This window comes from Misgurnus anguillicaudatus, chromosome 11 (genome assembly GCF_027580225.2).
Source record: "Misgurnus anguillicaudatus chromosome 11, ASM2758022v2, whole genome shotgun sequence".
Lineage (NCBI taxonomy): Eukaryota > Metazoa > Chordata > Actinopteri > Cypriniformes > Cobitidae > Misgurnus > Misgurnus anguillicaudatus.
This window is the reverse complement of record NC_073347.2, coordinates 18,671,803-18,689,302: the sequence shown is the minus strand read 5'-3', so window position 1 is coordinate 18,689,302 and position 17,500 is coordinate 18,671,803. Positions and strand designations below refer to the sequence as shown.

The 17,500-nt window shown below is 36.0% G+C and overlaps 1 protein-coding gene across 2 annotated transcripts; it reads right to left on the bottom strand.

Moving 5' to 3' along the window:
- Positions 1-853: 853 nt before the first annotated feature.
- On the bottom strand, positions 854-11,712 carry sncga (synuclein, gamma a). Of its 2 annotated transcripts, XM_055169683.2 has the most exons (6): positions 11,431-11,712; positions 6,474-6,515; positions 6,208-6,335; positions 5,960-5,980; positions 5,491-5,547; positions 854-1,383 (listed from the first exon to the last, which is right to left on the bottom strand). In XM_055169683.2, exons 1-5 carry the CDS (start codon positions 11,549-11,551, stop codon positions 5,491-5,493), a joined length of 369 nt encoding a protein of 122 aa, XP_055025658.1. In that variant the 5' UTR covers positions 11,552-11,712; the 3' UTR covers positions 854-1,383. The 2 variants fall into 2 exon arrangements, with proteins under 2 accessions (XP_055025658.1, XP_055025659.1); XM_055169684.2 differs by lacking the exon at positions 5,960-5,980 and having other exon boundaries at positions 11,431-11,703.
- Positions 11,713-17,500: the final 5,788 nt, after the last annotated feature.

The following is a 17,500-nucleotide window of genomic DNA, read 5'->3' as shown; positions in this document are numbered from 1 at the left end:
CAGGGATGAATGTGCCCATAGGCTGCTGCTTAGTCAGGGTGGAGTAGAATGATGTTGAACAGAATGAACTCAAGCTCGCTTAACTGGTTTACCTGGTTTCCAGGGTCATCATCTGTCAGAGTTTCAGTATAAACCTTACGCTGTTTAAATCAAACTCATCTTTCCTCCATTGTTTATTTGGTGGGATTTTTGCTTTTTCTTTTTTTTTTGTTTGCAGCCTTGTTTATTAATGTATAATTTCACTTTTGGTACTGTTATATCTTAATGTTTTCCCTATATTTAAAAGAAATCAAGAAGCAGTGGTCACCTATAGTTACTACTTTTGTGAATAGTTATCACTGACATCAATCGCATTGTTTATATTTTGGTGTACATGTTTCCTCTGAGCCAGTCGAAAATAGTGGGATTTTCTGTCTCCTCCCATAGCTGGAATGTACCAAAGGTTGCACAACTGTCTCATACTGTAGTACTAAAAGTAAAGACTATGAAGCCTTGTAAAGTATGACCTTTTAGTGCTTTCAGTGAATCTTAATGGTCAAATTGGTTTTAAGCAACCTTTGTTATTCGGTAAGATGCACATTCAATTACATATGCGGGCGTGCCATGAACAGGGAGGTGAAGAGAGGGAGGGGTGTTCTCGGTTGAGAAGGGTGTGCTTGTCTTAATGTTTCCCGTGTTTTGAGATTACTATTTTATTGTTTCGCAGAATGTAGGGTGGAGCTTGTCCTGTCCATGTAATATTACATGTAAAAATAGATACCTTGGTAAGTTGGTATTTCTGTTGTTTTTGCTACTTGCTTATAGATACTGGGTTCATGAAGACTAGATTTGTTAACCACCAAAGAGAATACAATTTTGTTTTTCACAAAACTGAATTTATTACATATGGAGAATTTAAAACAAAGTGTTTAAGACGTGTTTCGCTTGAATCAAATGATGGGTTAAAATAAATGAGAATCCTTAACATGACATGCGTTATTTCCACAGACATGAATGAATCCTGAAAGCTATCTTGATAGAATTTGCACATTTTGTAAGTTATGTAGGAAGAATGTACTGATCGTGCATGTAATATTTGCCCAGATGTGGTAATAATGCACATTGCACACTTAACATTAATTTTGCATAGCTAAATAATAATGTGTTAATACATAAGTATTTGTTCTTGTGAATAGTATTTCTATACCGTGTGTCTCTGTCTATGTGAAAGAAGTGGTGAAACTGAGGTAAGCAGAAGAGTTTTTTTTTTTAAGGAATTGGGTATTAGTAGTATCAATCTGAGGTCTAGCATTGATAACATTCAGGCATTGGCTGCAGCAGATAAACTTTCTCCTCTTAGGCAGGAAGCAGAGCATCATGGAGGATGTGCATCCTAACATCATCCTGAAATGGAAAATAAAAATAAAAGACATGTTAAAATATATCGTTAAAGGTCTGCTGGATAAATTTTACTTTTATTTAATTTATATATATATATACAGTCTTGTTCAAAATAATAGCAGTACAATGTGACTAACCAGAATAATCAAGGTTTTTAGTATATTTTTTATTGCTACGTGGCAAACAAGTTACCAGTAGGTTCAGTAGATTCTCAGAAAACAAATGAGAGCCAGCATTCATGATATGCACGCTCTTAAGGCTGTGCAATTGGGCAATTAGTTGAAAGGGGTATGTTCAAAAAAATAGCAGTGTCTACCTTTGACTGTACAAACTTTTTTTTTCTGGGATTTAGCAATCCTGTGAATCACTAAACTAATATTTAGTTGTATGACCACAGTTTTTTAAAACTGCTTGCCATCTGTGTGGCATGGAGTCAACCAACTTGTGGCACCTCTCAGCTGTTATTCCACTCCATGATTCTTTAACAACATTCCACAATTCATTCACATTTCTTGGTTTTGCTTCAGAAACAGCATTTTTGATATCACCCCACAAGTTCTCAATTGGATTAAGGTCTGGAGATTGGGCTGGCCACTCCATAACATTAATTTTGTTGGTTTGGAACCAAGACTTTGCCCGTTTACTAGTGTGTTTTGGGTCATTGTCTTGTTGAAACAACCATTTCAAGGGCATGTCCTATTCAGCATAGGGCAACATGACCTCTTCAAGTATTTTAACATATGCAAACTGATCCATGATCCCTGGTATGCGATAAATAGGCCCAACACCATAGTAGGAGAAACATGCCCATATCATGATGCTTGCACCTCCATGCTTCACTGTCTTCACTGTGTACTGTAGCTTGAATTCAGAGTTTGTGGGTCGTCTCACAAACTGCCTTTGGCCCTTGGACCCAAAAAGAACAATTTTACTCTCATCAGTCCACAAAATGTTCCTCCATTTCTCTTTAGGCCAGTTGATGTGTTCTTTGGCAAATTGTAACATCTTCTGCACATGCCTTTTTTTTAAAAGAGGGACTTTGCGGGGGATTCTTGAAAATAGATTAGCTTCACACAGACGTCTTCTAACTGTCACAGTACTTACAGGTAACTCCAGACTGTCTTTGATCATCCTGGAGGTGATCATTGGTTGAGCCTTTGCCATTCTGGTTATTCTTCTATCCATTTTGATGGTTGTCTTCCATTTTCTTCCACATCTCTCTGTTTTTGCTCTCCATTTTAAGGCATTGGAAATCATTTTAGCTGAACAGACTTTCATTTTTTGCACCTCTTTATAGGTTTTCCCCTCTCCAATCAACTTTTTAATCAAAGTACGCTGTTCTTCTGAACAATGTCTTGAACGACCCATTTTCCTCAGCTTTCAAATGCATGTTCAACAAGTGTTGGCTTCATCCTTAAATAGGGGCCACCTGATTCACACCTGTTTCTTCACAAAATTGATGACCTCAGTGATTGAATGCCACACTGCTATTTTTTTGAACACACCCCTTTCAACTAATTCAACTAATTGCCTAATTGCACAGCCTTAAGAGCGTGCATATCATGAATGCTGGGTCTCATTTGTTTTCTGAGAATTTGAGAAGACCTACTGGTAACTTGTTTGCCACGTAGCAATAAAAAAATATACTAAAAACCTTGATTATTCTGGTTAGACACATTGTACTGCTATTATTTTGAACAAGACTGTATATATATATATATATATATATATATATATATATATATATATATATATATATATATATATATATATATATATATATATATATATATATATATATATATATGTAATAAAAAAAACTATCTGGCAAGTCTGTAAATTCACATAACTGGTAAAAGTGGCCAGATCTTACTGTGAAGTAAGAATAAATAAGTACATTCAAACAATTTTTACAATAGAAACCCCTCAAAAGGAGGCTGCCAGCACTCCTTAAACATGCGGTACCAGTTTTCAGTTGCAACTTTTTTTAAGTCATAACCAGAGGTGTAAAGAGTACCTGAAAGCCATACTTGAAGAAAAGTTCAAATACCTTACTGTAAAAATTACTCCACTACAAGTTACAAGTGACCAATAGGCTTTATGCCCAGCTGCACTACTTCCTGAACTTCTTCAGCCAGCTCCTTGTTTCCTGTCTGCCATTATTGGACAAACTGATTAATCCTGGTGTGTCTGATTATTGTTGTTGTGACTACTGAGGGCAGGCACACCTGGATTAATCAGTTTGTCCAATAATGGCAGACAGGAAACAAGGAGCTGGCTGAAGTTCAGGAAGTAGTGCAGCTGGGCATAAAGCCTATTAATATGACTTGAGTAAAAGTCTTAAAGTAACCCAATTTAAAAGTTCTTAAGTATTTTACTTGTACTGAATGATGCCCTAGTCCTCAACACAAAGAGATATTGTAGGTCAGTGAAAAAAAAGAACGTTTATTTATGAGGTTTTACTTCCTAATATAGAAAAGAAATCAAACACCTCAATATTTTGACATGGCAGAACAAACACAGATGTTTAAGTCATATTGTTTTGACTAAAATTGAATTTAGTTTTAGTCATATTTTAGTCATCTGAATTGATTTAGTTTTAGTCTAGCTTAAGTCAACTAAATGAGATTTTAGTCAACGAAATCTACATCCAATTTAATTTAAACCCATTTAATTTTAATCTAGTGTCATTGTGTACTTGAATGTGCCATACTGACAAATATGTAGCCTAACTGTTGTGATATAAATATTCTTATATAGGCTTATCTTAAAAAAGTTATAATCTTAATATTTCAAAAATTCCACTTTGGCGTGCATATGATACGCCAGTCCTTCCCATTCACTTTTTGTCGTTTTATTTATTGGTTTCTCAATTTTTTTTCTGTTTTTTAAACCATTTTCGCTTGGGTTTAGGGTTAGATTTTAGATTTGCTTAATGAGGTTATTTAATATACAGGCTTCTTCATGTTTTTGTCCATATTTAAGCCATGGTCACTTGGAGTTGGGGTTAGAGTTGGGGTTTGGGTTAGGATGTAATTTTTATATAACAAAAAGTTGATCTAACTCTAAACCCAAGCGAAAATGGTAAAAAAATTGAGAAACCAATAAATAAAATGACAAAAAAAGATGCACCGTTTAAGTGAATGGGAAGGACTGGCGTATCATATGCACGCCAAAGTGGAATTTGGCTTATGTATTGCACGATTTTTACACTTCGTGCTATTTATACGCAACTCCGTGAGACTGGGTTGCTACGTAACACCACTATCTCACATGCATCCTCATAACAGCATCACAGTATCACTGATTCTAATGAGAAATATGCCTCTTAATGGTGGCTAGGTTTGTTCCAGTCCTTGATTTTGATTGGTCAATAGCTGTGTTTTATTGCAATTTAGATAAGAAAGGCTTTTAGTAATTTTACTTTGTGAAAGTTGCATTGATAAATATTTTTTGGCATTGTGCCAATGGTTTTATAAAAGCAATATGGTACTTGAGCCTAGTGCTGTATGTGTGAATACGTCACAGCTTATTTCATGATAGGGCTACAGCACAGCCTCTTTTACGTTATGTCTTTAATAAGCTTTCATTAAAAAATGTAAATGTGAATTCTGCCATTTTTATGCTGCTCAATAAACCATTCAAATCATATACTGATACATTTAGCTAGATATGTAGTACTATACAGAGTATTCACAATGAGAAATACTACATTACTGTAGGCTAAAATTCCATTCTGGAATGTTAACACTAGAAATGAAAGGTCAAGTCAAGCGCAATGCAATATTTCGTGCAGTAAGCAATGTTGTATACTGCAGATTTTTTGCATTTAAGCATTTAGGTATTCCATTCAAATAGAAAGTTTGCATGCTTTGCACACATACTATCTACTGCAGTAGTAAGAGTAGCATGGTAGTATACTATTTTAAGTATGTGACCCTGTCTGTGAAATAAATGCTAAAGTCTTACCCAGTCAAAGATATCGCGTTATTTTTTCACATAATGTTCTTTACATTAGGCATGTAGCATGATTTTATGTGGAAAACAGTAGGTCACAAAAAAATACAATTTTTGCTAAGTTTTCACAGACATCTCTCTTCATGTTCTTACCTATTGTCCAGCGTCTGCAGGCTGCTCTTCAGCTCCCTCTGTCTTCGAGAGCTCCCCCTGGCGGCAGAAAGACATTCAGCTGTGAAAGACTGCCTCGCTTTTTAAAAAGGTACATTTTGGAATGATCTCTCATATTAACATCTGTTTGTGTATTATGTTGTTTGGGACATTTCAAAGTATCTGAGGTAAAATGATGATCTTCATGTCAATGTGTCAAATTCATTTAAGTTTGGCCCTTAACTTAAATGAGGAAAAACTGAGGAGACATTTTAACAATGTATAGCTCGCATTCAAGTGCTGAGATATGAATGAATATATTTCATAATTAGATATTTGTTAGTGTTTCGTATGATATTTCGAATTAGAGAGATTATAATCGATGATGTTGATGAGTTTGATGTTTTACGTGGATGAGCGCATGCTTTAATTGCATGCATGCATTTATTGACTATGCATGCATGATAAGCACCTCAGTGTTCTCCAGCTCATCCTGTTTATGATTGGGTAAGAAGAACAGGTAAATGAAAGCACAGTCATCAAAGCAAAAGGAAAAAAACATAAATGTAACAAAATACAATAAAACCCTTAAAATATTTTTTTGCTTAAATTATTTAACTATTTAAATAACAATTATACAGTGCACCCTTTAATGCACGTTCAATGTTGATGATGTTTCTGAATATTGGCATCATCTTAATAATCTTGTTTTGTGCCCACCTGTTTAACCAGGCCAGCAGATGTAACCACACTCTCCAGTCCTTCCACTGTCTTTTCTGACACCTGATTGGCTCCGGCTACAGCGGTCTCACCCACAAGATTCGCCTGCTCTGTTGTTTTATGAGCAACTAGGTACAACATAGATACAATATAGATTATAGATATATATAGGACAATACTACAATGCATTATTCAAAGTGGATTTTTATTTGCAATTGTATGGGTTTAGGGTGTATAAATTCAAATGTAAATATCTCTCTTTTTACCTGTGTTCACACCTGTCACAACACCTTCTTTTGTCTTTGTGCCTATCAAAAACAAACAGGTATGTATTACAAGAATAATTTATTACAAACATTCACAAGAGATGCTATAAAGAAATGCTTTTCCACAAGCTTTGAACTTTTTGAACAATTTCGTAACAGTCGGCCACGGTTTCCTTATTTAGACAGACATTCTGTCACATGATTTATAGCACGGGGTCTTCAACAGGGGGTCCGGGGGCCTTGGGGGTCCATGGTAGTATTACTGGTGGTCCTTCAAAAATGTTTATATATAATTTATAATTTTATATTTTTAACTTAACCATGATAACAAATAATGTAAATCCAGTCTTAATTTGATACATATACTGGGGGTCCTTGCTCCTCCTCTCTATTAATTAAGGGGTCCTTGGCCTGAAAAAAGTTGAAGAACTCCATAACAAGGTCCAGCTATCTTCAACCCCCAAGAGCATATACAAAATAACTGATTAAATGTCTCTGATATCCAGTCAGAGTATATGCTGTTGATTTGAAATACTAAGTGCTATTAAGCAAAAGCGATCCAGAATCTCCATCTTCTCTCAGATGCATTCTGCATGCTAACTCAGCCAACAGTGGAAAAAAACACTCTGGCTTCTGAAAGGCCCTGCTGGCATCTTTAGCATTGAATCTCTGTCACACAAGTATCCAGTAGAACAAGCATGAGCTCTGTTTCTTCCTATGACCCCACAGCAATGGCCCCAACATACACACACAAAGAGCAAAACAAATACACACAAACAGAGGCATTACATTGTCTCTGCTATGGACAAAGAGCTGATTTACTATCAAGACATGTACATTCTTAAGGGCTTGTCTACTGCTTGCGACACAAACACACACGCTTGCATTCTTAAGTTATTTATGTCACAATCAATGAAATTATAATATTACAGCTGACCAGCCATTGCTGCAATATGATGTCACCACAAGCATCTGTGATATCGTGACGGGGCATAAAACATCCCTACGGCTGCAGACTGCCACTGAGTTAAAGGGTGGAGACTGTGATGTACTAAATATAGTTGTGTATAGATTATATAGGACCCTGCGGTCATGTGAGAGATGTAAGGAAACACCCATTTTAATTTCTGATCTATATCAAACTACAATTAATCTGAACCATTCTCACACTATTAAACTGGTGTTATGATTAAATTGGTGTTATGTAATGCAATAGAAATAAATTGGCAGTCCTTTGTGATCAGCCCCAGCCTTATAAAGATCATTTTAAGGGAGTTTGCTAATAATAATGTATATATGTATTTATAATATTTTTCTATATGTATTACAGGCATATACTCTGGTTTTCTAAATAGTTACAAGTATCTCCTTTGGGTAAGGGACATGGCATATGTATTGTCACAGTTTTTGGTTTAATGTTATTAACATCCCAGTTCATACATACTTCTTTGTTTCAGATGCATTAATTTAAGATCAACTAACAATATTTGGCAAACTATCCAGTACCATTGCATTAGTTGTGTAGACTGTCAAAAAAGATGGTCAAAAAAGTTCCCTAGCTATCACTGGGGCAGCACCCTTTGAAAAAGTACACCTTTGTACCTAAAAGTTCATTTTAGTCCCTCAGAAGTACATATTGGTACCATAGAGTGCATATTAGGACCTGAAATGTACACTGTGGTACCAAATGTATACATATGTGTACCTAAATGGTACATATTAGGACCTTTTTAAAGGGTACTGCCCCAGTAACAGCTAGGGACCATTTTTCATCACGTCTTGTCAAAATAAGTGCCTGCTGCAGATGCGTTTAAAGGGTTTATGATAAAATAGATGCTCGCGTTTTCCAGATACTCGCATTATCTCATGTGTAATCAGAGTTTACTGTTAAGGGAGCATCTTGCGTGTATTTTGTGAACGTGAGCGTCTCTTTGATCATAAACGGTTTTGATGTGCAGCAGGCAGTTATTCACATGACGCAACAAACACATATTTTGAAAACACGAGCAACACACATAACACTCCGAACATATATTTTGAATTTGTGCCGCTTGGATGAGCAGTCACAAGCCGCAACTGATTATACACTCACCTAAAGGATTATTAGGGAACACCATACTAATATTGTGTTTGACCCCCTTTCGCATTCAGAACTGCCTTAATTCTACTTGGCATTGATTCAACAAGGTGCTGAAGCATTCTTTAGAAATGTTGGCCCATATTGATAGGATAGCATCTTGCAGTTGATGGAGATTTGTGGGATGCACATCCAGGGCACGAAGCTCCCGTTCCACCACATCCCAAAGATGCTCTATTGGGTTGAGATCTGGTGACTGTGGGGGCCATTTTAGTACAGTGAACTCATTGTCATGTTCCAGAAACTAATTTGAAATGATTTGAGCTTTGTGACATGCATTATCCAGCTGGAAGTAGCCATCAGAAGATGGGTACATGGTGGTCATAAAGGGATGGACATGGTCAGAAACAATGCTCAGGTAGGCTGTGGCATTTAAATGATGCCCAATTGGCACTAGGGGGCCTAAAGTGTGCCAAGAAAACATCCCTCACACCATTACACCACATCCACCAGCCTGCACAGTGGTAACAAGGCATGATTGGATCCATGTTCTCATTCTGTTTATTTCAGTCAAAGTTGCTCTTCTATCAGCTTGAATCAGTCGGCCCATTTTCATCTGACCTCTAACATCAACAAGGCATTTTTGCCCACAGGACTGCCGCATACTGGATGTTTTTCCCTTTTCACACCATTCTTTGTAAACCTAGAAATGGTTGTGCGTGAAAATCCCAGTAACTGAGCAGATTGTGAAATACTCAGACTGGCCCGTTTGGCACCAATAACTATACCACGCTCAAAATTTCTTAAATTACCTTTCCTTTCCATTCTGACATTCAGTTTGGAGTTCAGGAGATTGTCTTGACCACACCCCTAAATGCATTGAAGCAACTGCCATGTGATTGGTTGATTAGATAATTGCATTAATAAAAAAATTGAACAGGTGTTTCTAATAATCCTTTAGGAGAGTTTATGTGAGCATTCAAAATAACATATATGTGCTTTCTAATTCACGTAGTCGCAATGAAATTGAAATGAAAAACTGTAATTTGTTTTGGAATAATGTTTTTTTTTTTTACAAATGACTTATCTGTGAGCTTTCCACGGGGAAAATAACACAATCGCTACTTCTGCTTCATGGTGACTTTAAAACAGATATTCTTCTTCACTCTATTATGTGAAGGAACAGGCCATTTCCTAAACACTCTGAAGACAGAGATTGTTTATCCATGCCATTCTGATAAGATCCTATCACTGATGTGTGTGCACACACTGAGAGCCATTATGAATCATAAAAGATTGTGTATTGACCCAGGCAGACCCTAGTCTCTGTGGACCAGCATGTGAAGTGGACTGGAAGGAAAAGGAATTAGATTGGAGTGTGTGCTTAAAATCATAGTCCTATCGCAAAACTTTTTTAAGAACAAAAATTCACGCAAAGTGTCATGTACAAGATGTGTAAAATAAATTACTGCATCACATTACATTTTAAGACAATTAGTTTAGCAATAATGTTTTGCAAGCAATTCAACATATTTATTACTGTACATATTCAAGAGCCCATCAAATCAATATTAGTGTTTTGTCGCTTTGATCTATTAGCTTTGAAATCAGCTAATGCTATAATCTACACTCCCAAAGTATGCTTATTGTTAGTACCTCAAAAGGTACATATTGGTACAGTGACAGCTTTATACATTTTTTTCTGACAATATACAGTAGTGTACTCCTAATTAAAATGATTAAGATATTTAGATTCAGATAAATGCATTTAAAGTTTAGTCTTTCTTAGACAACCAAATCTAAAATAATGCTTACTCATAGACCTGATAGCACCGGGCACTGACTAACAAGTAGTTTTATAGCTTTGATGTTACTAAAGCTTTATAAAAAGAAGATGAGGGCTTATTCAAATACATTAACATTCATTTGCTACACTTTTGCTATAATATGACCTTTTAATTTGTAATCGGTCTGCCTTGATATGCTTTGACTTCTCAGAGTTCATCAATTGATTACATCCTGAATATGTATTGGTATAAACGAAAGTGCTTTCTTTCCTCCCTTCACTTCTGTCTTTATCTTGTTCTCTTTTCCTCTATATACAGACAGTCATAATCAGAATAGATTATAAATGCTCAGATAATGGGAAACCATCTAAGAGGCTCTTTTTTGTTGTATGTCTGGGTTGTTCATTGCTAATGTAGTCGAGTACAGTCAGATGGTTTTGTGATCTGATAAGAGGAGACGGGTAGGTGGACAGTGCTGCGTTTGAATGCTCTGTTTTTGTGGTCAGTGAGCACAGCAGTCACATGTTATAATGGGCTCATGCCCTACATTTATTTTTTATTGCATTGGAGTTTATTTGCTTTTCAGATCAGTGTTAATAATTCAGTTATTTAAGAGCAAACATTTTTCACATACTGTATTAAAAGGAAAAAAATATACTAGATGCAATAATGTTGAAATTTGTGTAATTATTAAACAATTATTTCTTCATTGCTTCCATTAATATATCTTTAAGCAAGATGTTAAGCTTTGACTATACATGCATTTATCAATTTTGAGAAAATTACATCCCAGTATATTGAAATGTATTAGTTAAATTACTTTAAAATGGCCTAATATGTACAGATTTTTTGTCACTGGCATTGTTTTAAAATATGATGCACGTGATTTAGCTCTATATAGGAATAAAAGAAGAAGACTTAAAAAAATAATATAAATATTAATATAAAACCTTCAGTGTCCCTATTTCCCATTTTACTTGAACTAAGAGACAATACTTAAAACTATATTATAAAATAATATAATTAAATATATATGTCATGACCCACAATAATTATTTTTCACTTTTGCCCCCTCAGTTGGATTTGTACATACCCACATACATGACCCCCTCCTTGGTTTTGGCAGCAGCTTCTTCCACCCCGGCCTTGGTTTTCTCGGCGGCGGCCACCACGCCCTCCTTAGCCATGGAGAATCCCTTCTTTAGTGCATCCATGCTTGAGCTGAGCTCTGTGTCCTTTAACTGGAACCTGCTGATGTCTTATAACTGTTGGATCAAGCTGTATGTGCGCAGCTCTGTGCCTGACTGTGTGGTAAGTGCGTCTGGCAGAGTCTGTATGCAGTTCCTTTGAGAGAGGGATGGGCACTCAGTACTCACACATATTGGGACACCCTTTACAAGAGGCGCAGTCAAGTGCATGAGGGAGAGAAAGAGCGAGCGAGAGAGATGGGGGTATAATAGCAAGTGGGTGAGAGGAATGCCGGAAAATAAAATCCACAAAAAGAAAGCTTTTCAGTACGTTTTGTTTTTTGCAGCCATCCATAATAAATTAAATATACAAAATGCTTGCTTTAATTTTTAATACACAATTTCAGCTTTGGCATGCAGCTTTATGAAAATATTAAACAAACTCTTACCTTAATCATTTTAAAGCATATGCATGTGTGGCACACACTTACTGATTGATTAGAATTGGATAGATGTTAACATGAACCATAATAAACTACAATAAAGGTTCAGACACTATAATACACTTTACATACATATCTTACACCAGTGCACATTTCTTAAGTTTTGGCTACAGCTATTGCTATTGAGGAGAAAAGACGCAGTTCAATGGGTGGTGACCGTCTGTGACAACATGCCCCAATAGTTCCCCAGTGTACTAGTTAATAATAGTTTTTCACATAATACCATCATTATGGGTTGATTATAAGGCAGATGTTGTGGCTTAACAACTAAAATGATTGCTAACACAGATACCTCACCTATCATGAAAACATCAATGCAGTCATCACTCATCTTGGCAGTATACCAACCATAAACACTGCTGAACCAATTGCATGCTCGACAAAACTTACTCAGCAGAAATACTGTCAGGTCACCAGTAGTCACGTGACCTTGTTATCCATCTGCATGGCGACGCCCCGTCCAAACCAACTAGATTCTCCGCACCGTATATCTAAAAATAACGCCTTGCATTTTACATGATAATGATAGAATGTAATCTAATAGAGGCCGCTTGGATCTCAGCGCTATCGGGTCGATACATCCAGGCATGCTGGAAAAATCGAGATCGTAGGCAGAGCGGTATTGAACTAAGCATTGGCATTGTGACAAAACTGTGTGAAATATCTCATCTTGAAATCACCTTCAAAGTGATATTGAGAGGATATTTGTGAAACACCCTCGAAGCTCTTGTTTAGGCTCAGCACTCATTAAATGTCATTCATCAGCTGACAAAAGGCTTTTTACGCTTTGAAGATTGAATGTTCTGCACCCAGTAATGTAGTGTTTTATTGATCATATTAAACTGAATGAAACTTCTACTTGTTTTTCTTACAACATTCAACAACATTACCCACTGATGCTTTTCATTCTGTCACAAGCTTCATTTGCTCTTCTAACGTGTATAAAAATTAACCATAGTTTTAACCTCAACAAAAATAGTTCAACCATAGGTGTCATTTACAGTGGGGATGCTGGGGAAATGTCCCCACCACTTTTTGAAATGGCTGATTTAATTTGTCCCCACCACTTTTTGAAAGCATTTGGTTAAAATGTTCTGAAAAATCAAGCGATGCCTATGCAACTTATGACATTGCATTGTATGCTTATGATGTGTTTTCTTTTACATATGTAATGAATTTCATTGTAATCATTGACTTAACATGCTGCTGTTTTCTACAGTATGGTGCTTTGGCACTGTTCGGTTGAGCTGGTGTTGCAGGGACTGTTACATGTGCAGTCGACATTGTTGAGGGTTTCATGCTGAGTATTTTCGTGTTGTTGACTGGCCTACGCCATGCCCATTTTTAATGCGCCGTTATTCAATATTTTTCCCATCATGCTGGGAATTGTCAAAATTGGGATTGTCAAAAATGACAATCGTTTTGCTAGATAAGACCCTTATGCCTCGTTTGGGATTGTTTATAGTCCTTTGAAACTCCGTTGAAAAAAACTTACGTGTTGAGTTAAGTGTTAATTGTTGGTGTCTATTAAAGTCCATTAAAACTAGAAACGTCCTGCAATGTTTTTCTCAAAAAACATAATTTCTTCCGACTGAACAAAGAAAGACATCAACATTTTGGATGACATGGTGGTGAGTAAATTATCTGGATTTTTCTTTTAAGAAAATTGAATATTCCTTTAACATCTTAATATGGACTATGCTTTTACTATCATTTAAAAAATCCCTACCACATGCATCATCTTCAGCCTATTTTTCTAGAAATAAATAAACGGCTCTGATGGCAGTATCTTTGCATTGCACCATGGGATGTCATTTTCAAATAATCCCAGAGACTGGACTCGAGTACTACATCACTACAACTTCTGACTTTAAAACCCCCCAAAAATGCATTCATCCTTTACAGAGGTAATCCACACAGCTCTAAATAGGTTAATAATAAGAGTTTTTGCGCAGTAAATCACGTGACTCTAAGATGGTGTCGTTACCGGAAGCTAGTTATTATAGTTTATAAAGTTTACATTTTGGATTTTGAAAGGTCTGAGATAAATTAACATACATTTACGAGAATGGCTGTACCACTAAATACAAAAATGTGCTGAACGTGTGAAAATCATTCACACATCAGTACCAAAATACTGGTAAATTCTGTCAAAAAGCAGAAGTTTCCTCTAAACTGGCGGGTGACGTGGCCATGTGTTGTATTTGTAAACAATTCTGTGGCAAATGCTGACAGTCTTGAATTTGCTCTTGAATAAACAACGTTGTTTGATGACTTCAAACTTAACTGTAGACGAAAAAAGTCGCGTCTAGAACAGCAGCAATTTTTACAAATTAGGCTTCACAGAGGATGTGCGAATTTGGATGGTGGTAAGCTACAACTCTGGTGAAAATATGTGGATGCTAACTTTTATTAAATTCAAAAATTATTTTCAATCAGTGTTCACACGGGTGACGTCTGTCCGCCGTGCGATACCTGTCATTTGTCCTAGACGTAACACTGCGCTTTTCGCCAGGTGCAAGCCTTTTTATGTGTGCTCGACTTTAGCATGCATGGCACGTGTGGTGAGGACATTGATCAGCTGACTGCTGTTAAGCCTATTGTAAGAGTGTGATAAAGCAACTGACCCTGATGTGCCAAGACTCAAGACAGTCATGTACTTGAACTGCTTTGAGATTCAGGGTAAAATCCCTTCTGTCATTATATACCACATACCACATCTCTGCTGTCACTGAGGAGAAGGGGTGATGACAAGCCCTTTGAAACAATAACATTAATCTCTTTATGGTAACATAGTCATATGTTCAAAGTAAAATTGTTTTATATGGAAACAACATGGTGTTATTTGAAGTATCTTAATACCATAAATGTAGCATATGGTTTATATAATATGAGCATGGCAAACACTTATTACCATAGTACATTAAAGCAACAATAAGCCACATGAAAGGCCATGCTTTGATATACAGTAAGAATAATTAATAGATCATAATTAATAGTTATATTTAATGTAATTTATATGCTTTTAAAAGACACAATGACCTAAATACGGCATGTTAGTGACTAAAAACAATTGCAAAAGTCTCTGTTGCCTGGTAACATGCTTTATTTTCCATTGAATGTTCGTCTAAAGAATTTGTTAAAAGTTGAGAACTTCAGTAAGAAGACATTATCTAAGAGAGTTTCTTCATGCACATTGGGGAAAAAACTAAAAATTGGCCAGAGGTTATTCTCATTATAATACAAAATACATGTTGGCTATTAAAGGCTTCCTGATTGGCTACTAAAAGGTAGAGAAGCAATTTGCACAATGATGCTAAAGGGTTAGAGACAATCACAAGTCTTGTTGAAATACCTGTGTATGTTATTGGCATTGGCAACTGTACAGATGCAGCTATCCTGGTTCAGGTCTTTTAGGTCATCATCAGCATTTCTGTTTGACTGAAATGAATGGATTGTTAATCAGTTATGACTTAACAACATTTATCACCAAATTCCTCCAAGATCAAATGATCAAATTTTATGACAACTTGGCCTACACTACTGTGTAAAAGTCTTAAGCCAACGCCATCTTTGTTGTTTTAGCTAGGTTTCAATGACCATCTTATTTAATTTTTCACTCTATTTATTAATATACAAACAGAAAATACAGGATCTATTTAAACAAGATGAAAAAAACTTAGCATTTTCAGGACAAAATGACTCTTCTGGCAAAAGTCAGTATTTTGTGTGACCTCTGGCACTAAACACATCTTGAACTGTTTTGAGGAAACTGAAGTAATTAGATTAGAAGATAGTGGGGTTTCATTCAGCCTTCAGGTTCCTATTGTTCAAGTGTAAGGGGACACTAAATACAAAAAATTAAAAGCTTTTTTCAGTTTTTAAGACTGCAAAATTTCCTGTATTTTCTGCTCATATTCTAATAAAAAGACTACAATATATGGTCACCATACCACTATAAAAACAACAAATCTAATGGTGACATGTTAGCCTAAGTTTGCACAGTACTGTATGTTAGTTGTGTCTTTTTTAGCTGTTTAACAAATAATTTTTTCAAGAAACATTTTACGCACAGACAGTAGAGATAAAGTGACTCTACTGGGATTTCTGAAAGTGAATTTTTGATAAGTTAGCTCTTTGCCATCATTCTTTATGCAACAGCACCAGCACAGCAATATGCTAACCAGTACCATATATATTATATATTGACAGATATTTGGAGCTTATTCAATCTGCAGTCTGGCTTGTGCTATAAAGCATTCACTTGATCATTGTTAGCCCTAAATCAGAAGCAGTTTGAAAGTTGAAATAGTTATAGTGAGATCACACATCTGCAGGATGGTATTTGGTCTTTATATAGAATATAATTACATTTATTCATAACATTTATTCATCATAAATTATGATAAATGTGTTTCTATTAGTAAATGTGTCGCCAGTGTGTGAAACATCCTCTTATTATACAAATATATCTCTTCTTATTTTTGTAATCTCCTTTAAACCGCAACAGTCACACAAAACAGGCTGTTGGGGATCCCCTATAAATGTGATGTCACAATGATTATACCCCAACTGTAACCGCTCACAGACTCCGCCTTATGAGCGTATAGTTTAATCTTCTGCCAGAGACACATGTTTTGATGTAGTCCAAAGCACATGTTTAAGCACTCTGCCTCCTACTTTGCATACGGGGAGGGGACCAGAAGCTTTCTTTGCATTTAAAGAAACACACACAAAAACAGCACGTTTTTCATTGCAGCCACAAATGGCCATGTTCAACATCGTATAATGAAAGATCTGTGGTGTATTTTAAGCTGAAACTTTACAGACACACTACTTTTAATATTGCTAAAAAAACACCTAGGTTAGGGGCCCTTTAAGCCAGCAAGGTGCACATATACATCCACCATTAAAGTAAGAGTTTTTAGCTATTGATTTAGCTATTGACATTTATTAAGCCACTGGAGTCAATAAATTAGTTTAATGATGATGGAGTAAAGTCATATACATCTGGGGATGTAAATAATAAGATATTTTTCATTCTTGGGTGAGCTATTTCTTTAGAAAGCTGTGTATACAGTCTTGTGTTGTTATGCTGCCATCTACTGTTGACTTTGAGGTACTGTCCTGCCAACAAAGACTTTTTCCTTTTTGTTAACAGGTTGTTAGAGCATCACAGCCAACCGAGGAACGTTTTCCAATATGAGCTGAGGTCAAATCTGGAGCTGATCACTTTTTTTATAAACCACTACAACATCTGTTTCCAATTCTGTTTTTGCAGGGAACTATAGTGTTTCAACTACAACACTGACTCATCTTCTGAGCAAACAGTACAAGTCATCAGTCAACATTTTTTCACATACTGGTGTCACCAAAGGTCCACCTACACATTTATATCTCCTAATCTGTTTGTAATTGAATCAGAGCAAGAACAAGATAAACATGTAGAAAGCAGAATAACATCCTAAACAGA

Coding starts and splice junctions, on each gene's coding strand:
- sncga (XM_055169683.2), bottom strand. CDS start 11,551: ATGGATGCACTAAAGAAGGGATTCTCCATGGCTAAGGAGGGCGTGGTG. Junction 6,516..11,430: donor GGAGGGGGTCATGTATGTGG/GTATGTACAAAT, acceptor TGTTTTTGATAG/GCACAAAGACAAAAGAAGGT. Junction 5,548..5,959: donor ATGAGCTGGAGAACACTGAG/GTGCTTATCATG, acceptor TTCTGCCGCCAG/GGGGAGCTCTCGAAGACAGA.